A 22,429-nucleotide genomic window follows, 5' to 3' on the forward strand; every position below is an offset into this window, starting at 1 on the left:
CGGGGGCCTTGGAGCGGGCTCATTGTAAAAAGGAGGGTCCTCGGAACGGGCTTCGGAACTACAAATGTTTGTGAAAACGGGGGTCCTTGGAACGGGTCTTCTGCGTGCGAATGCATCCTTATGGAACGTACTTGCAGCTAGCCCAGCGGCACGACTGACGGGCACGCTAGCGCAGAGGCGATGGTCGGACAGCGAGCTGCGGCCGCTTTTCACCAAAATTGCGACCGGAACAGCGAAACGGAAAAATATGCGAAGCCCTGGAGCGGATTTTCTTCTTCTTTTTTCTCGAGAAGAAGAAAACGCTATGCTCTGGAGCGGCTTTCTTTGTTCTTTTTCTCAATAAGACAAAAATGCTATGCCTCGGAACGGAAATTTGAGTGTAAAAAAGGGGGTCCCCTCCGCGGCACATACCCACTATGCATTATATACTGAGTGCCCCCCCCGGGATCCTAGCTTTACACTTACGAAATCAAACGCTCCTTCTCTTTCTCCCTCCCTCCCTCTCTCTCTCTCTCTCTCCCTATAATTGTTCATGTTGTTTAAAACGCATTTCCATGTAATCATTCTTACCTTGTTCTCCATCTTGTTTATCTGGAAGACTCGATTCTGGATCAGTTTTTACCATGTCTAGAGTTAGCCGATTTCGCTTTGTGGCCTTAGCTCGAGCTGAATCGGGTCAAAGAAAAAAGAAAAAATGTAAAAAGACCCAAGTGGAATGTCTCTGGCGGTCTCACCTGCATCACACGATTCAATATAGCAGCAGTGCTAACTTTGAAAACTACTATAACTCGCACAAGATGTCCAGTGATACATGATTACTCTTATGTCCAAGTTTCACGAATCAGATCCATAAACTTTCAAAGTTATGATGGTAATTCAACAAATACCCCCAATATCGCCAAAGTTCATTGACCCTAAATGACCTTTGACCTTAGACGTGAAACTCATGCAGGATGTTTAGTGATACTTGATGAACCTTATGTCCAAGTTTCATGAACTAGGTCCATATATTTTCTAAGTTATGACATTTCAAAAGTTAACCTTAGGTTAAGGTTTTTATGTTGATTCTCCCAACATGGTCTAAGTTCATTGACCCTAAATGACCTTTGACCTTGATCATGTGACATGAAACTCAGGCAGGATGTTCAGTAATACTTGATTAACCTTATGGCTAAGTTTCATGAACTAGGTCTATATAATTTTTCAGTTATGCTGTCATTTCAAAAACGTAACCTTCGGTTAAAATTTGGTGTTGAAGCCGCCGCCGCCGTCGGAAAAGCGGCGCCTATAGTCTCCTCTGCTATGCAGGTGAGAAAAAAACGATGCCTGATTTTTAAAATTCATAGTGGAAAGATGCCTTGGATCTGCTAAACTGAAATGGATTATGAATCATTATAGAGCAACCAAACAATACTGTCTAACAGATATAATTGGGGTGAAAAGCACGGTCCATCCAATTTATTCATAAGTTTTCAACGAGGAAAGGGAACCTATTGTAAAGTTTAAACATGCCATTATTCGGCCTTTATAATTAAAACTTAAAATTAGAGCCGTATGTCTGCAATTTTCTTTTCTATTTAAAAATAGCAGTTTAAGTACTTTCTAAACACATTTTGTAATTGGATGTTAGAGAGCTATTTACAAAGGTTAAATCTGAAATTTTCCATCCTTGAGAAGGTGTTTCACATAAAAAAGTACAAAATACGCAGTTATTTTATTTTAATCGGGGATCCTATCGATTTGAATTTTGATGTAAAATTTGACGATTTTTTCAAATCCAATAAAACACCACCCCAACCCTTTTGGGACACACAGTGACGTATATTTTTTTCAGGCGGGAGGGGGGGGGGGGTTACCAAAACTAATGATAGGTTTTAAACTATAGCTAAATACACTAAATGGGAAGGGGTTGGTGCAAGGATACTGAATCCCCTCCCCTTTTGGGGAAGAAGAGCGAAAACTTCATCATTTTTTTTTTAAAGAAAGAAGACTATTAAATTTTTTTAATCCATTGTAATCTGCTTTTTGAAACCAGCTTATCATGCTTGTCGTCAGGGTGAACTTTACCTTGAGCGTGCTTACCCCGCAATAAGGAGAGCCCTGATATCCTTCACAGCCCAGGCCCCCTCTAACCTGATCGATCTCAGCTATATGGAAATCCACCAATCATTGCCAATGTCATAATTATTACTACAGTAAATTTGCACAGTGTCCTTTGTAAACATAAAGAAGTATACTAAATTTTTAAGAAAAACAATGAATGTATAAATATATCATATCTGGAAAATATTTAGAACATGCAGTTTAGATGTTGATTTTTCTGCCTTTCCATAGTTGTGGTTGATCGGATTGATCGCAACTCTTTGTAAGATGGGGCCCTAGAGTGCCTCCAGCAATTAGATAGCACCACAACCGCGAATCCCCTGCATGCCCTTTTGTGGAACTAGAGCGAAAACTTAGAATCTTCATCATTTTTGTTATAGGGCATATGAATTCGCTTTATCCACTGCAGTCTGGTTTTATTAAAACAAGCTTATCGTCAGGGAGAACTTTACCTTGAGCATGCTTACCCCGTAAGAACATCCAGAGAGATAGCACCACTGCGATCCCAATGACGACCACTAGTCCAACCACGACACCAAGCACACTTGTATCTGACCAGCCAGACACTAAAACTGAAAGAGAAAGAAATAAGGGGTAATATACTTACAGTTAAACCTGGGTTAACAACTTAGACCATACTTTTATAGGGTTATTATTATTATAGTAATACTAATTAATAATAATATTAATGATAATAATAACGTCATATTTTACCCAGGGATGCCACTTCAGTTCTGAAAATTGTTCTCCCAGCGGGCCCTGCTTATCATTATAATGTTATTATTACCCCAGCTTTAGCACGGCTACCTTGATAGGGCGCTCGAGCATTCGAGGAATTTCATCCTACCGGGTATTCACCTCAGCTGGGTCGAGTGCAGCACAGTTTTTATCTCATTCATCAATTAAAAATTATTCTTATCCTACTGCAAAAGGTAAAAAAAAAAAAATTACGTAAAAAAGAAACAATAGGAAATACATAGATATTACGAATTTTAATGAATTCATTGATATTATTGCCACGGATATGGAAGAATTATTATGAACCTAAGCATTCCACAGAAATGGGTTTAAATATTTTAGCATAGACTAGGGTTAAACAGTTCTAAACCTAGCTTTAATTATCAGAATAGCGCCGTAAGTTAAAAATGGCAAATTATCAAAAAATATTTTGTTTTCATGCATATTCGACATAGAGCTCATTTATGTGCACATTGATTTTAAATCGGTATCCTAGTCCTCTCTTACGCTCTAAAAACAAGGAGCTAATTTAGCTCTTGAAGAGCGTGTATAGTGACTGCACTTAAGACTGCGGATTTGTCTAGTTCAAATTTGAACGAGAAAAATCATCACTCCGAAGTGCAGTCACTCTACACGCTCTTTAAGAGCTAAATTAGCTCTTAGTATTTTGTCGTAGCTCTTCGTTTTTTTAGAGAGTGTTGATTGTTCATCAATCAAACCTTTGAAATCAGAGAAATCTTTGATTTATTTATTTAAAGACTTAACCTTGGAAAAGAATACGTATTGATACACGCAATCAGGATGAATCTTGCGATGTAATTAATCTACTTTCTACTCATAATAATAACGAATTAAGGATACAAGTATATAATATGAGAAACTAATAAATACCTGTTCCCTCTTCGAACGTAACTTTCGTTGATGATGCATTTTGAACTGCGTCCCCTGTAGCTTGACATAAATAGTGATATTCAAACCCGGACTTAGGAACCTGTCATAAAACACAACAATATACATTAGTTTATTTCTTTCACGTAGTATGATTTCACGATTTTGAGAGTATGTTTCGAATTAATTGCAGAGTTTTATAACAAAATACAATATCAAGTTTTTGTCAGGAAAGAAATTTAATTATCGAATGTTTCAGTTAAAGTTTAAACATGTGTTTAACATATTTACTTGGTCCAGGTTAGGCCAGGCTTATTTACAACCATGTACATATGTTTAGAATAGTTCAAAAGCAAGCGGTAGTGTACCAGGTTGATGTCATATTTTCATACAGGTGTCATAAATAGCCAATACAGTGCTCTAGCATTGATGGGGGTCGACGTACAGATACACAGGAAGTGTCTTTTATTAAGAATGTGTTGATGTATGCACTCATCTGCTATTGAGATTCTTTGAATTACTTTATAGAAATTTTACAGTTAGTCCTAGTAACGGTAGGGTATATTACAAGGTTTATTTCAGTAATTCAGGGAGAACCACCTAAGCTGGAATAGACCACAGATGTTAGTATAGGCAGTCGAAGTTAAAACTGAGGGACTACGTCGGTGACGAGAAACGACCCAAGCTGCCCCCGGTTCTCCACCGACATGATTCGTCAAAATTCTTGTTATCATTGGGGGCTCGATCTCGTCCAATAATTCATTGAAGCCACATCTCCCTGATCTGGGGGCAACTCATCAAAAGGGCAACACTTTCTGCGGAGGCCGAGTGGAAGAGACATCGCAAGCTGTGGAGGCCAGGAACTGGATCGACCACCAGGGCCGAGGGGGGCATGTCAGGCCAGAAGAGATGATGGGGGCACGAATCAACTATTATTGTTTAAGTTAAATTATATTTTGTTATCAATATTCATGTAGATTTTCATGTAGCTTATAATCATTGTAAAATAAATCAAAAGAAAGTAACAGCATGATTGAAAAGATTTGATTAAATCTTTTAATAACTGTATTTTTCAGTTTTACGTATTCCTTTTTTGGTGGTGTCGAGCAGCAGTAGGTAAATAATAAAAAAAAAGTCACTCACCACGTGACAGTTTTAGTATATCAAACCAAGTATCGTAAACGGGCAAAAATATTTTAGGGCCAGAACTACTCAATGCGAAAAATTACAAATTAGCAATCCGATCCCAAGCTAATGTTTCTTCTTTTCCCTTTGTGATTAGCAATAAATTCTAGTAAGTGTAAAGTAAACCTAGAAATCGGTCATTTATTTAAAAACATCAATGAAAACCATGACGCTTAATAAATAAAATGATCGCTCAGAAATACATTGTGTGAAAATAATAAAACTTCACATGTTCATGCAGTTTGTCAGCTAGGGCTCAAACTTGTACGAAAATTGGCCCTGGCAAGCTTAAACTTACTTTAGAAAAGGAAAGAAAACGCAGTGAATGTGATTTTTGTCCAATTTGAAATTTTTGATTTGTGAGGAATTATTGAAATCATAAATTGCTCAGACAAAGAGTCGTTGCTATTTTATAAACATTAATAGTATAAATAACGAAACGGTAAGAAAAATCGTGATATCTCTGAGTGCAGAGGATTGAGGCATGAACCCGTAACATCTTTTTGTCACCCCGCCCCCAACTTTTCATAAAGTGTATCTGTTCAAGTTCATGAACACATTTATCTCGATGAAACACATTTTATACGCCAATTTGGGTCCAGAAAATGGGACACAAAAGTGGAACTATTGATCAGTCGATGAGACATCAAGAAATTACATAGTTTGTCACCGTTGGAATAAAGGTGAGGGGAAGATGAAAATTGTGTCAAAAATGTTAAAACCCGTGTTGTTATTTGCGTCTACTATACTTTGATTTCGTAGTTCAAATGTCAATATATTACAGACACTTAATTAAAGCCGCATCGCTTCTATCCGGATGAGCTTACTTCTATCTGTCAAACTTTTCACGGACATATTCTAGATCACCAACAACTGTCATGATAAAAAGAGAATAACCTTAAGAATTGATACGACGTCGTACAGTCCATCCTTCTCAACAATTAGTGGTCCTAAAGCTTGTTCCATCACTCTGTCGTCACTCCTCACCCATGCCAGGTTTACTGAAGGACGAACACTGCAAAGTTCACAAACGAACACGACTTCTTCAGGAGGATCCGTTGGAACATTGTATGTACATTCTCCCGGTACAATGGTGTTGCAAGAGCCAATTTTTGGTCCATCGGAATCTGCCAAAACTGTCAATAATCATGAAAATTACAAAAATGTAGCATTAGGTTATTTACGTATTTCATGGTATTATAAGACCGTATGAATATAAAGCATGATGAATTAATACAATTTCATTTATGTATTAATACAACATAGACATTTTCATTGATTACACATGATTTATTGTAATTATTTTCATCTTAGAAGAGGAAATCAGAAATATCATCCAAAGAAACAAAACAAAACAAACTACTCAGAAGAATATGAAGAGTTTGGTTGCAAAAGGGATTAGGTCCACTTTGGAACCATTCCGAGAAAAATCATGTTTTTTATTCTCACTGACTTATTGAAATATTCTTATTAGAAACTAAATTGTCATGATGTACTACCCTGCAAAAGTAAAATTGGGTATAAAAGAAATCTTTCTTCATTTTTGTTCCATATACATATTTGTTCAAAAATTATTATTGTGGACTAAGTAAAATGCATCCACTCTCTTTTAAATAAAAAAAAGTGATTTTTCTTTGCCACTTTTATTCACGTTTTATTGTGCATTTCAAATGTCCTGTGGTATCATCAGAGTTACTAAAACTCGATAGGTTTTGAGACATAAAACAATAAAATTTATGAAAAATGGACCTAACCCTTTTGACAAATGAGCTCTTCAGAAGAGTTTGGTTGCAAAAGGGGTTAGGTCTACTCCAAGAAAATATTTTTTTATCCTCCCATATTGCAATATTCTTATGCGAAACTAAAATTTCATAAATCCTACCATGTGAACATAAAATTGGGTATAAAAGAAATCTACCTGTCTTCACATTTTTTAAAATATTATTTTCCCAAACAATTCTTTGAGGACCTAACCCCTTTCGCAACCAAACTGAAATGGACCTAACCCCTTTTGAAAAAAGTGATTTTTCTTTGCAACTTTTGTTCATTTTTTAATGAGAATTTTAACTTTTTTTTTGTATCATCTTATAGAGATACTAAAAATATATACATTGAGACGAAATTTCATGATTTGTTACCCTGAAACCTTCATTCAGATTTACCTATGACTCTCAGGTCCGTGTAGCCCCGTTTCGGTAACCCCGCCTGAGGAACAACGAAACACGAATAGGTGGTCTCGTCCGCAATGGAGACCTCACTTATCAGAAGTCTGTAGTCTTTCGTGATTCTGAACCTCTCTATCCCTGGCAAAGGATCCGATCTTCCCAGGAATTTCCGGGCAACAAGTTCGGCGTCATCATCAGGAGCTCCGGTGGAGTTGTGCTTGTACCAGTAGACGGCATCAGCAGGATCTGTGAAGCTGCAGATCAGTGACGCATTTCTGCCACGCACCACTTTCACGAATCTCTCAGTGTGAAGTTCGAATGCTGTCAAAATATGAAAATAACGCAACTTTGATAAAAGGTTTTTTTTATTATTCACATAATTTTCTGTGGAAAACTATTTAAAATGTGAATACTGGCGCAGTCACTTTGGTTGCAGGTTGTTACTTACAAGTTAATGATAATAAGTTTCTTTTGTATAGTGCAACTACCATGATTGCATATGCTCTATACTGCGCTTGATATACTTGGTATCATATTATTACCCCGGCTGTAGCTGAGCCGCCTTATAGACGCAAACGCATTCCCGGAATAAATCCTACCGGGTACCCATTCACCTCACCTGGGTCGAGTGCAGCACAATTTGGGTAAATTTCTTGCTGAAGGAAAACATACCGTGACTGGGATTCGAACCCACGTCCCTCTGAGAGAAAAAATGAAGTCGTAACCACTAAAGCAGGGTTATTGGAAATGTTCCTGGATTTTCAACCTCAAGATCAGGAAGGTGATACATAACAGACATGACAGAAGGAGCAAGCAAATTTATATTTTTTTCCATTAATATCTCACTTTATTTACAGCTTATTGAATGTAGTTGAACAATTATTGAAGTAACAAATTATTAACGATTATTTGCTGTTATAAATCATCGTCGGGAACGTCAACGGGAAGGCAAAAGATATTCATTCTCTTTTTGAAATTTTGATATAGCTGATTGACCAAAATATGAATACGATTGTCCATCTAACATTGATTCTCTGGAGGGTAACTACTGAATTCCTTTTCCCGAATTGGGAAGAAATATTACCAACTTTGGAACTATATTATTTTGACTGGCGGAAGGATTAAGCGATTTTACTGTTTCAGGTGATGAATTTGATCCTTCAGAACATGTCTTCATAAATGCCGATTTATTTTTAAAATGAGCCGGTCGTGGGACCCTTTTCTGGTCAGATATGGATTGTCAGATATATATCCTATCCACTGGTAGTAAACATTCGACCCACGAATTTCATCCTTATTTTTGTGATTGTTCAAACACGAGTTTATGGAAAATGTTCTAAGCCCGTGAAACCCGACATCCGCAACCCTGCCATGTTTTTTCGGTATCATCGGCGCCATCACGTGGTATATTATGACATTGCAAATGGGCCTAGAGAGTTGGATATTATATTATTATATCATGATTCATAAGAATTGAAATGACAATGCAAAACAAGGGATTAAAAAATAATGCGATATTGTTAAAATAACTATGAAAATGGTTTGGTAACATTAAAACCATTAATTTGGAAATAGTAAAAAACTGTATTTGAATTGGTGAGGAAACTGCCACGTCAGGCCATCACTCATCCCAGGTGAGGTAAATGGTTACCCGGAAAAATTAATTCCTTGAATGCACGAGATATCGCCGAGGTATAAAAGTGCGCCTCGTAATGGATTATTTCCAGATAGATGATGCTGTACAAATAATGATAATGATAATAATTATTATTATTATCATCACTGCAACCAGAATCAGACGCATGTTTTTTTTATCATCGACCCTTTTGAATTCCCCGACATATTCTGTTTCTACCTTTATACATGTAATTTGTTGAATCATATATTTAAAAAGGTTCAACGGTCATTGCCGCCTAGTTATAGAAAAAAAAACCAATTGAATCAAAAGAGTACAGACAGACAAGCATAACATTGACAAATTTATCAAAATCGGATGAAAAATAAAAAAGTTATGATTTTGTAAAATTTAGCTTATTTTTAACAAAACAAGTATATGCAAAACTCAATGTTACGAAAATCATCGGTACATTACCATTATCATATTCATACATAAATCGACTTAGAAATTAATTAAAAACATATTTTCAAAGACTAAATGATCAGCATACGAGCAAAGACTAGTCCTGTATCTGACTAATAAAAAAAAAATATATTAACGAACTCATGGAGCTCAATTCTCTCTGGACTGATTTTCAAACAAATGCCATTGAAATGATGTTTGTCACAATGCACGGTGATCTTTTGGGGAATTCCAATGACGACATGACCATGTGTGAACGTAGTTATTTTCCCCGGGCAAACAATATTTTTCTCCCAGACTACTGCTATATTTTTTATTGGGTTTTCATGATTTTGTGTAACAAATCACATACAAACAGTACAAGTAATTTGAAAATAAAATAAATAAAAAAGCAGCATACACATTATCAGTTTACATTAGAAAAATTACAGCTTATCAATAGATAATAAGTGATAAAAATGTAGTAAAAGCAGTCACTTTGTCTCTTCTACGTATTCCTCATCTCCTATTGTATAGTAAAGGCAAGGATGTAAATAACAGAGGGATAAAAATCAGGTGGGTGATTTGCCTGTTATTAGAGATTAACAACATTCCACCTTCAGAAGGCATATTAAGCTTTCCCTTTTTTTAAATTTCTAGTTCCAGATAAAGGAAAATTGTAAGTTTCATCGGCTTCGAATCTATATAGACCATGAGCAATTTCATGTTTACAAGGGTACTATAGGCAAATATATGATTTGAAGAGAAAAGGCAAAATCAATTAAACAATAAAACTGAATTTCATCAGAATCGTACACAATCGTAGACCTGATAACAATATGCTGACATTTTAAAACTTTGCATTATTTCGATGAACCAGTTCTGTACATGTCTTCATGAATATGCAATGAGCAAGCTGATGATGTCATATCAACACCTTTTCGTTTGTATCTTATTATATGAAATTATATTTATATTATAGTTATATGATTTCTAATTTCACTTTTGTTTGTATATTTCGTATGTTCTACATTGTAAAGCGCTTTGATATGATTTCATGAAAAGCACTATATAAGACTAAGTTATTATTATTATCATTATCATTATTATTATTATTTAGCAATTTTTCCCACCAAGAATTAAAACAATGACAACTCTATTAATCCGTTAGTCGTTAGATATTCATTGCTCGAACTTATTTCAGTCATAAGGGAGAAATATCATACACACATGTATGTATGTAATGTGGATATGAGAAACATACATGTATAATAAAACGAATTCATGTAATAGCATGCTGTTGAAAAGAGATTGACCTTCGGAAAATCCCTTATGAAATGCACCCTTGTTTATCGCTTGAAGATAACATTCTTTTAAACTGTCATATGGTTGGTATTATTGATCAAATGCTTCCAGTACAACTATATTATTGATTTGTTACATATTACATTTGTAGATCTCAAAAAGAGTAAAGTTTTATTTCCGAAAGGAGCTATAATACGGGGCATGTCAACCATTAGGAACAACAATATCCTTTCGCAATATGTAGATAGACAAGCTGGATAAAAAAAGGGGAATTATAAGAAAGAAAATGGCTCCTATTTAATGGAGCTGTAAAGCAATACCGTGATAATTACTTGATGCAAAATTATTAAGAAACTGCATTAAAGTAATATCAAGTCATATTAAGATAAAAAAAATATCTTACTTACACCCCTTTTACTAAATTATATAATAGGATATACCGACTTAACCAAAATAATTAAATCTAATCAATGAGTAAATATGTAAGTAATTAACTATTAAGATGTATGCACAATTTAGGAGGGGTGGGATTTTAAGATTTTCGAGGTTAAAACAAAGTTCTTTTTCAAATAAAAAGGATTCATCATTAGATGATAAAGGTACACTCTAAATTCCAAGGATTTAAAATCAATCCAGATCGGCTGTGAATAGTGACCAGCCGAATATTAATTTTAGATTTAAACCTTGTTGATTTAAATATAAATCTAAAAGATTTGAATTTAAATTTTTTGAGACTGAAAAGTTATTTTTTTAAATTAAAACAAAATCAAAATTAGGCTGCTCACTATTCACAGCCGATCGGGATTTATTTTAAATCCTTGGAATCATAAGTATAAATGATAAGTTATTCATGTTTCTCCAACAATACCACAAGGGTAACGCAGCAACTGCTGTTTGAAGCCTACCTATGAACCAAAAAAATCATAGTCAAACCATGGGATTCGAACCCACAACTTCTGGATTGCTAGACCAATGTCATAACCACTAAACCACATGAGTGCCCTTAGTGATATCTCTGATTATCGAAATCGAAAAAAACTCAGTTTATCGACATCAAAACACTCGGTTTATCGAAATCGATGAACTAAGTTTTCCGAAATCGAAAAACTTATTTTTTCGCCGATAAACTCAGCTTTTATGGAAGCTTAAAAGTGCCACCCAGATGTTCGGATAATTATCTCGTCATCTCTACATCTCATAGGGAAAATGAGATTACAAGATCTCGGATCTTGTCATGCCAACATCCAGTAGATGAGATGATCATATGACAAGATCTTGGATCTCGTCATATCTACATCCTGTGGGAGAGTTGATCAGATGACAAGATCTTGGATCTCGTCATGTCTACATCCCTTGGGAGAGATGATCAGATGACAAGATCTCAGAACTTGTCGTGTCTACATCCGGTAGAAGGGATGATTAACTGACAAGATCTTGGATCTCGTCATGTCTACATCCTGTGGGAGAGTTGATCAGAAGACAAGATCTTGGATCTCGGCATGTCTACATCCCTTGGGAGAGATGATTAGATGACAAGATCTCAGAACTTTTCGTGTCTACATCCGGTAGAAGGGATGATTAACTGACAAGATCTTGGATCTCGTAATGTCTACATCCCTTGGGAGAGATGATCAGATGACAAGATCTCAGAACTTTTCGTGTCTACATCCGGTAGAAGGGATGATTAACTGACAAGATCTTGGATCTCGTCATATCTACATCCTGTGGGAGAGTTGATCAGATGACAAGATCTTGGATCTCGTCATGTCTACATCCCTTGGGAGAGATGATCAGATGACAAGATCTCAGAACTTTTCGTGTCTACATCCGGTAGAAGGGATGATTAACTGACAAGATCTTGGATCTCGTTATGTCTACATCACATGGGAGAGTTGATCAGAAGACAAGATCTTGGATCTCGTCATGTCTACATCCCTTGGGAGAGATGATCAGATGACAAGATCTCAGATCTTGTCGTGTCTACATCCGGTAGAAGGGATGATTAACTGACAAGATCTTGGATTTCGTCATGTCTACATCATGTGGGATTGGTGATCAGATGACAAGATCTCAGATCTCGTCATGTCTACATCCTGTGTGATTGATGATTAGATGACAAGATCTCGGATCTCGTCATTTCTACATCCTGTGGGAGAGTTGATCAGAAGACAAGATCTTGGATCTCGGCATGTCTACATCCCTTGGGAGAGATGATTAGATGACAAGATCTCAGAACTTTTCGTGTCTACATCCGGTAGAAGGGATGATTAACTGACAAGATCTTGGATCTCGTAATGTCTACATCCCTTGGGAGAGATGATCAGATGACAAGATCTCAGAACTTTTCGTGTCTACATCCGGTAGAAGGGATGATTAACTGACAAGATCTTGGATCTCGTCATATCTACATCCTGTGGGAGAGTTGATCAGATGACAAGATCTTGGATCTCGTCATGTCTACATCCCTTGGGAGAGATGATCAGATGACAAGATCTCAGAACTTTTCGTGTCTACATCCGGTAGAAGGGATGATTAACTGACAAGATCTTGGATCTCGTTATGTCTACATCACATGGGAGAGTTGATCAGAAGACAAGATCTTGGATCTCGTCATGTCTACATCCCTTGGGAGAGATGATCAGATGACAAGATCTCAGATCTTGTCGTGTCTACATCCCTTGGGAGAGATGATCAGATGACAAGATCTCAGAACTTTTCGTGTCTACATCCGGTAGAAGGGATGATTAACTGACAAGATCTTGGATCTCGTCATATCTACATCCTGTGGGAGAGTTGATCAGATGACAAGATCTTGGATCTCGTCATGTCTACATCCCTTGGGAGAGATGATCAGATGACAAGATCTCAGAACTTTTCGTGTCTACATCCGGTAGAAGGGATGATTAACTGACAAGATCTTGGATCTCGTTATGTCTACATCACATGGGAGAGTTGATCAGAAGACAAGATCTTGGATCTCGTCATGTCTACATCCCTTGGGAGAGATGATCAGATGACAAGATCTCAGATCTTGTCGTGTCTACATCCGGTAGAAGGGATGATTAACTGACAAGATCTTGGATCTCGTCATGTCTACATCCTGTGGGATTGGTGATCAGATGACAAGATCTCAGATCTCGTCATGTCTACATCCTGTGTGATTGATGATTAGATGACAAGATCTCGGATCTCGTCATTTCTACATCCTGTGGAAGAGATGATGAGATGACGTGATCTTAGATCTTGTCGTGTCTACATCCGGTAGAAGGGATGATTAACTGACAAGATCTTGGATCTCGTCATGTCTACATCCTGTGGGATTGGTGATCAGATGACAAGATCTCAGATCTCGTCATGTCTACATCCTGTGGGATTGATGATTAGATGACAAGATCTCGGATCTCGTCATTTCTACATCCTGTGGAAGAGATGATGAGATAACGTGATCTTAGACCTCATCATAGCTTCCATAGTTTATCAAGAAAAATCAGTCGAAAATAATACAGTTTTTTGCGAAACTCTGTTTTTCAAATGAAAGACTAAGTTTATTAAAAAACTAAGTTTATCGCTCAAAAAATAAGTTTATCAGAAAAACCTTGTTTATCAAACGAAAAACCAAGTTAATGGAAAGAATGTTTTTCGGCGACAAACTGAGTTCGAGTGATAAACATTTTACTTGACTACTTACACGTTGCCTTGCCGAATAACCCCATCGTAATAATGAAGATTACCATGGCTTGATAAGTTATGGATGTTGTGCACTTGAGAGGCCTGACACAGACGTTGTCAGGTTTAGAGTTCTGTATTTCTTGTATGAGCTTGCGACGCATGTTTGAATAAGAACGACTATCGGGGAGAATTTCTCCATTCCATGATGGTGCTGCCATTGTGAGGTTTATATCAAATGAACATTTACCGTTGAGACCGTGCGTTGAGAATGTGATCCTTAAGCTTGAAAGATGACCATTATGGTATTATCATTTACGAGTGAAATGTTTCTTTCTTGTACTATCCAAACCGTCACACAAAGTTCAGGAAATGAAGCCCGACAATGAGCTACATGCAAATATTGGAAACAAATAATGTCATGAATGTGGCAATGGCAACCGGGTGTCAATGGCGCGAAATAAAAAGCAATGCATTCGCGATCACAGGCGTGTCACGTGTCACATCACGGAAAAACCTCGCACCATCAATACTATTGCTAGTCTTGTCTGAAAGCTAAAGTAGTTTTCCTCATTTGACAATGCACACAATTTATCAAAATTATTCTGATGGATTTCCTACCGTATGGGCGGAAATCTCTCCTCAAACGCGGGGGGGGGGGGGGGGGACACAATCAAGTTTTCAAATGTTCTTATACACACCCACCCACCCCCCCCCACACACACACACACAAATTAAAGAAAGCTCGACTCCCGAGATAGGTTTTGCATATTGATTTTAAAAAATTGATATGTTAAATTCCATATTAGCCTATTGATCAAGATATGTAGGCATATCTCATAGATCAGGCGATGCGAGCACGAAGCGTGAGCGAAAATCTTATAGGACATAGAAGATGTTTCCCCTCTACTTATTTCATTCACTTGTCTTCCTCCACTTGTTTTACCTTTTCTAGGAATGTGATCCTTAAGCGTGAAAGATGACCATTATGGTATTATCATTTACGAGTGAAATGGTTTTTTCTTGTACCATCCAAACCGTGACACAAAGTTCAGGGAATGTAGCCCGACAATGAGCTACATGCAAATATTGGAAACAAATAATGTGATGAATGTGAAATGGCGCGAAATAAAAGCGATGAATTTTCGATCACAGGCGTGTCATATCACGGAAAACCCCCCCGCACTATCATGACTATTGCTAGTCTTGTTTCAAAGCTAATGTATTTTTCTTCATTTCACAATGCACACAATTTATCAAAATCATTATCATGGATTCCCTACATGTGCAGAGATCTCTCCTCAAAGGTGCGGGGGGGGGGGGGGGCACAATCAAGTTTTCAAATGTTTTTATACACACACACAAATAGCTCCATGATTATACTGTATATATAACAGTCAATTTTTAGCATTATTCTTATAAAACAATAGATTTATAAATAACTAGTGCGAGCGCGAGCTATTCTTTTTTAATTTGATGTATTTTGTCCTGAAAAGATAAAATTTCGAACAATGTTTGTGATCCTCAACAAGATGCGTATATAAGAAATGAAAACGTTGATATTCAGACCATAAAGACCAGACCATACAGATTTGTAAATCAAACAAAATAATGAAAACTCGATTTCCGAAAAATGTTTTGCATAACGATTTTAAAAAATGATATGTTAAGCTCCATATCAGCCTATTGAGCAAGATGGTTACACTTCGTAATTCTGAAGGTTTAGTAATTCCGAAACACGTAAATTGCCTATACCTCGATGTTAGTTAATCCGAAAACGAAAAAGGGTTCGTTAATCCGAACATTTGTGGCGTTATTGCGAAGGTTCGTAAATCCGAAAACAAAACAGGGTTCGTAATATTCCGAAGGTTCGATAATCCGAAAAGGAAATAAGGTTTGTTTTTGCGAAGGTTCGTTAATCCGAAAAAATACGGTTCGTTGTTCCGAAGGTTTGTTAATCCGAAAACAAAATAAGGTTCGTTGTTCCGAAGGTTCGTTAATCTGAAAACGAAATAAGGTTCGTTGATCCGAAAGCAAAATAAGGTTCGCTGTTCGAAGCTTCGTTAATCCGGAAACGAAATAAGGTTCGTTAATCCGAAAAATGAAAACCGGGAAAGCAGAGGCAGGGGGGGGGGAAAGAGAAATACTGTTGCTGTTCAAATGTTATGAGGATGAGAAGGCAATGGCGGCCGAACGAATTTTCGTCGGGGGGGGGGGGGCAAAGCCAAAAATGAAACTAATACGTCAAAATGGCCACTTTGGTGATATTTTCACTTTGAGATTATCATCTGCGTGAAGTCATTGTGTATTTTATAGTAATTAAGTAGAGAAAAGCCTTTTTGAAGTGACTTCTGATTGTGGAAAGATGTACTGATTTAGGCTTTATTCGCGAGAGAGTATAATGATCGAGCGGTTTGGAAAAAAAATTCAAAGCTGAAGTTGTAAAACTCGTTTTTTTTTTTTTTTTTTTTTTGGGGGGGGGTCAATTATTGTTAAAATGTCATTATTGCGAGGTATTGCGAGCGTGAATCTCAAGCCAAAACTTTAGGGCATTTCAAAAAAAAAAAAAAGCAGGTTTCTGAGCAGGTTTCTGTTGTCATTAAAAAGATGTGCATCTCACTAAAGAATTAACACGAGCGCAAAACGCGAGCTTAAATATACTGACCAGAAAAGGAACCTGTTAAGGACTGCATTTACTGACCTCTTTAGGATACATATTTCACCAATCGAATCATTGAGAGTGCGAAGTGCGAACTGAAAACTTGTAATATTCCAGCCTGAAAACCAATCTAAAATGTATACTTTAAAAAAAGTATTTCATTTTGAAAAAGGGAATTTTCCATTAAAAAAAAGGGCATTTTTCCTAAGAGGATTTTTTTTTTTTTTTTTTTTTTTTTTTTTGGGGGGGGGGGGGGGGGGCAAGTGCCCCTCCCTCCCCCCCACCCCCCGGTTTCGATAATTAAACGATGCGAGCACGATTTCTTTTTGCATTCCGACCTAAAATTGACATTCTGAGCCGTTTTTTGTAATCACGAACGGGATAAGTATCGCATACATTCGTAATTCCGAAGCTTCGTTATTCCGAAGGTTCGGATATTCCGAAGGTTCGTTTATTCCGAAGGTTCGTATTTCCGAAGGTTCGTAATTCCGAAGATTCGTTAGTCTGAAAACGGAATGAGGTTCGTAATTCCGAAGGTTCGTTAGTCCGAAAACAAAGTGAGGTTCGTAATTTCGAAGGTTCGTTAGTCCGAAAACAAAGTGAGGTTCGTAATTCCGAAGGTTCGTTAAATCCGAAAACGAAATGAGGTTCGTAATTCCGAAGGTTCTTTAGTCCGAAAACGAAATGATTAACAAACCTGATTTCGTTTTCGGACTAACGAACCTTCGGAACAACGAACCTTATTTCGTTTTCGGATTAATGAACCTTCGGAACAACGAACCTTATCTCGTTTTCGGATTATCGAACCTTCGGAACATCGAACCTTATTTCGTTTTCGGATTATCGAACCTTCGGAATAACGAACCTTCGGAATAACGCCACAAATGTTCGGATTAACGAACCCTTTTATGTTTTCGGATTAACGAACATCGAGGTACAGGCAATTTACGTGTTTCGGAATTACGAACCTTCGGAATTACGAAGTGTAACCGATAAGTATATAACTAAACAATTGATTCGAGCGGAAAAAAGAGATTTCAGACCTGAGAAAGGGACACTCTATTGATGTCTTGTGAATCATGAAAAGGATGGGCAATTGGGTATACACATACACACACATAGGCCTACTGTTCGGTGGATACGAAATTGAAATGCATTCCATTTTTAAATTTCACATGGATTATGATAAAAAAAGGAACATTAAATGTCAAACTTTTGTTACGATACTGCAACAAATGATTTGAAATTTGATGTCCCCTTTTTTATTACAGGAAATTATTAATAATTACAAAGTAACAAAACATAAATAAATATTGATCTTACATGTACATCTCTTGAGGTGACAGATGTGCAATATATCCGAGTAATAATCAAAGTTGTTTGGCGAAGATTCCGTAAATCGAAGTTCAAAATGATGGCGATGATGAAACTGATGTTGGAGCACGATGAATAAGATAAGTCACTGTAACGAGTTGAAATGTCTGTGAAGACGAGGTTGATGATGATTATCAGTCAATTTCAGCAATCCATGGGTTGAAAAGCGTTCATTAAAACAGGTTGATGATCTCGATGAGAACTGAGAATTCCTCTCTCAAAATAACTGCAAACGGTTCATTGATGGCGTGTAAATAATTCCACAGAAGATAAATGTTCCAAGTGGAAATAAAGTCTGCTCTGACATAAAGTCTAGCGTGAAACTCTGAGTTCTGATCTGATACGATGATCTGATGTGATGAAGTCCTTGCTTATATACAAATTATTCATTATTCTAGAAACTTCTAGTATTCACTATAAAAAGAACATTCTGCCCATTTCTAGAGCAGTCTACATTTAGAAGACTCTTGAATGACTTCAGTGAAATTAACATTTCAACAAAATAGCTAAGCCTATTGTTAATTTCCACTACCAATACAAGTCTATTATAAAGCAATCTCTATTCACAAATAACAAAGAGTACTCAAAGATTAGTGTCCAACAAAGCTGTACTGGAACATTCTTGATCATTCTATGCTATAAATATCCTTAAAGAGGAAATAACTAAATAAATGAATGTAATTGCTTGTACAATTCTTTTTATATGTAACACTGTTATTATTTTTATCGTCATTAACTCTGTCAACACTAGGGGTAACGATCAATAAAATTTTATTAACATTTATATTCTTTATTACTATTTTTATTATGATCATCGTTTGGATTATTATGATCATCATTAGCATTATTTTATTACCAGCAGAAGCTCTTATTTAAAATGACATCCATCCAATCCTGATCCTATTATCTGTAGGTTACTCGCACGCGCATAACACAATTTATCCTCTGAATCATTAAACCATTTGCTTAGGCAGCAATTGCTCAGATAACATCGGAATTAAGCGTATGCTTGACCCGGGTGCCTATTCTTAATGCAATGCATACTTTGGCCACAGCACACATGTATCATCGTCGGTTATTACTATTATTGCATAATATAGTGTTATTTTGTAATGACAGCACCGTTTTTGTTACCAAAATGAATTAATTTCATTTTCGGAAATACGAACCTTATTTAATTTTCGGATTAACGAATCTTATTTCGTTTTCGGAATATCGAACCTTCGGAATTATGAACCTCATTTCGTTTTCGGATTAACGAACCTTCGGAATTACGAACCTCATTTCGTTTTCGGATTGACAAACCTTCGGAATTGTGAACCTCATTTCGTTTTCGTACTAACGAACCTTCGGAATTACGAACCTTAGGAATAACGAAGCTTCGGAATTACGAATGTATGCGGAGCAAGATATATAGGCATATCTCATAGAACAGGCAATAGTATCCCGTAATTAGTAACCAACTGGAATAAAATTATTGGAAATGTTTTTTTGACTGATTTGAGTAGGTATGGGTGTCAACATTTACCAAAAAAAAGTTAGGAGGAATACGGGTTGGGGAAAGTGCTTTTTTTCAAGGTCAAAGGTCAATGACCTTTTTAAATATACTGTATCATGGTATCTCCCAGATAAAATATTACAGGTTGGTGATCCTGGTGTCAAAATGCACAGATTCTTACAAGAAGATCAAATAAAATAAAATCAAGTACCTACAATGCTCATTCACCCATGAAATTCAAGGTCAAAGCCTTTCAAAGTTCAATGACCTTTATTACATTATATACCATATACGGTATAATGGTATCTCTGAGATGAAAAGGTGCAGGTTGGTGATCTAGGTGTCAAAATACAGAGGTTCTTACAGGAAGATCAAATAAAATCAAATTAATCACCCAGAATGCACATTAAACAATAAAATTCAAGGTCAAAGCCTTTCAAAGGTCAATGACCTTTTTTACATTATGTATCATACTGTATAATAATATCTCTGAGATGAAACGGTACAGGTTGGTGATCATTGTATCAAAATTCCCAGATTCGTACAGGAAGGTCAAATAAGATAAAGTTAATCACCTAGAATGCATGCTAATCCATAAAGTTCAAGGTCAAAGGTCAGTGACCTTTTTACATAGGCTATATATCGTATAAAGGTATATCTCTGAGATGAAACGCGGCATGTTGGTGATATTGATGTCAAAAAGCAATTTTTGCAAGGAGATAAAAAAGACTCAAAAAAATCATACAGAATAATCCAATATCCAAAGTCAAAGGTCAAAAGTTGATAAATATTTATATATCCATGCATGATTCCCCCAAAAAAGAAATTAATCCATTATATTCACATCTTATTTGTGAATGATAGAAAGAAAGATAACTATTTGTAATGAAAACTTGGAAGTCTAATAATTTCACTCCGAAATAAGGATAAAAAATGGCCATGGAAAATATATGTAGGAGTTAAAGGTCAATCAACTATGTCAATAACGTCAGGGAATAGGTCGATATAACGTGATTGTGGCATGTAGGTATAGTGATTCTGATGGGAAAAAGACTGACCTGCGTGGAAAAAGAACTCAAATTTAATAGTTGAATCCTTGACCAATGATGATGTCAAAATACAAGTTCGAGGTAAAATTGGATCAAATAGCACTTTTTCTTATAATATAATGTAATGCATTGACAAAAGTGTAAAAAAAATCATGTGTGATGTAATTTGAAATGGTGACAATGGTGAAGTTACCTAAAGTAGCAGCATTTAGATATGCATTTTATAAATCTAAATCAAGGTACTAATTTCTCTGTAGCAATAGGTCACTAACCTCAAATGCTACAATCAATACTATAACAATTAATCTGTAAATGGAAAGGATATATTGGCCTAACTCTTATGGCAAGCATCATCCGAGAACATTTTCATATAGCCAGGGACAATGACGAAGAATTAAAATAAGGCAATCATTAGAGCTGCAGCTTTTGTCATAGATGAAGTTAAGTGTCTCAATTTCAACAAAGAGTAATTGAACTCTTGAAAACCTTCTGACATTTTAAATACTTTGATCTGGCCCATTCAATGAAAGCCTTACGTTCTGTCAAGGGATATCAGACCAGGATCTATATTATTACTGATAATTGCACAGCTTGATTCTCAAGAACTGGAAGTGGTGCTGTAGGAGTTTTGTTAGGTCGATGGATGTGTACTTGTAAGCTATTATCTCCTTTTGAATTTCATTGTTATATGCCTAATTTGTGCATGATAACAATCAGTTGTTCTGGACCAAAAACATGATCCTTTGATCCTTGTACAAACTGATACCTAGTAGAAATAGCATCATGGGTGACGTACGACAGAGAGCAGATATGAAGTTTTGTCTTGCAGCATTAGCATCACAAGAGATTCTGGCAGCTCGCAATGAACTGATGAAAGGCAATTAATAATAATACGGGAATTTACCTTTGTTGAAGTTGATATATAATGTAATTTACTACATGTATGACAGAAGCTGCAGCTCTAATAATGGCCTTCATTTTATCATCATCATCATCCCTCTGCTGTTTGGAAATGCTCTCAGATGATGCTAGCTGTGACATGAGATTTAGACCTGTCCCATCCATTTTCAGAAGATTAAGCTAATAGTTTATAGTATTTATTATAGCATTGGGGTGAGTGGCCTATTGCTGGAGAGAAAAGACACGACAACCTTGATTTAGATATAATGATGCATTAAATGCTGCTACTTTAGATAAAAATCATTTCATATTATATACTTGATTTCATTTATTTTTTCAGTGCTTTTGGCAATGCATTGCAGTATATGAAAAAGTGTTATTTGGTTATCAACTTTGTTTACTTAATTTCCACTGATATTTTGGAAAGGGTTCATTGACCTCTGACCCCTAAATACATTCTCCATGGCCTTAATTATTTCAGACCGAAATTATGAAACCTCCGTGTTTTCATTACAAATTAGCCATGGTTATTTACATTATTCAGATATAAAATATGAACACAAAAGATATTGTTTTTGGTTATTTTTATGTCATATAGATTATGTATTTCCTCTGATCTAGGATTTCAAGGGTGAAAGATTATTCTTTATACTTATTTCAGTGTTGTTTAATCTTCTTGTACAAGTCTTTGGATTTTGGCACCAAGATCACCAACCTGCGGTGTTTTATCTCAGAGACCATTATTATTATCTAATGTTAAAAAGGACATTGACCTTTGTCCTTGAATTTTATGGGTGAATGTGCATTCTCGATGCTTAATTTTATTTTATCTTCCTGTAA

General features: G+C 36.2%; 1 protein-coding gene across 2 annotated transcripts in view; it reads right to left on the reverse strand.

Annotated features, from left to right (window-relative positions):
- The window catches only part of LOC129267275 (uncharacterized), a 29,495-nt gene extending 14,884 nt beyond the window's left edge, over positions 1–14,611 (reverse strand). Inside the window, exons 1-6 of one of the 2 annotated variants that reach the window (XM_064103527.1) lie at positions 14,132–14,611; positions 7,077–7,400; positions 5,812–6,050; positions 3,733–3,832; positions 2,571–2,675; positions 571–666 (exon numbers count right to left, since the gene is read on the reverse strand). In XM_064103527.1, coding sequence (XP_063959597.1) covers positions 571–666; positions 2,571–2,675; positions 3,733–3,832; positions 5,812–6,050; positions 7,077–7,400; positions 14,132–14,330 — 1,063 coding nt within the window. In that variant the 5' untranslated portion in view covers positions 14,331–14,611. Of the gene's footprint in view, positions 1–570; positions 667–2,555; positions 2,676–3,732; positions 3,833–5,811; positions 6,051–7,076; positions 7,401–14,131 lie in introns of both variants that reach the window. The other variant, XM_064103526.1, reaches the window with a different exon arrangement.
- Positions 14,612–22,429: the final 7,818 nt, after the last annotated feature.

This window comes from Lytechinus pictus, chromosome 8 (assembly GCF_037042905.1).
Source record: "Lytechinus pictus isolate F3 Inbred chromosome 8, Lp3.0, whole genome shotgun sequence".
Taxonomy (NCBI): Eukaryota; Metazoa; Echinodermata; class Echinoidea; order Temnopleuroida; family Toxopneustidae; genus Lytechinus; species Lytechinus pictus.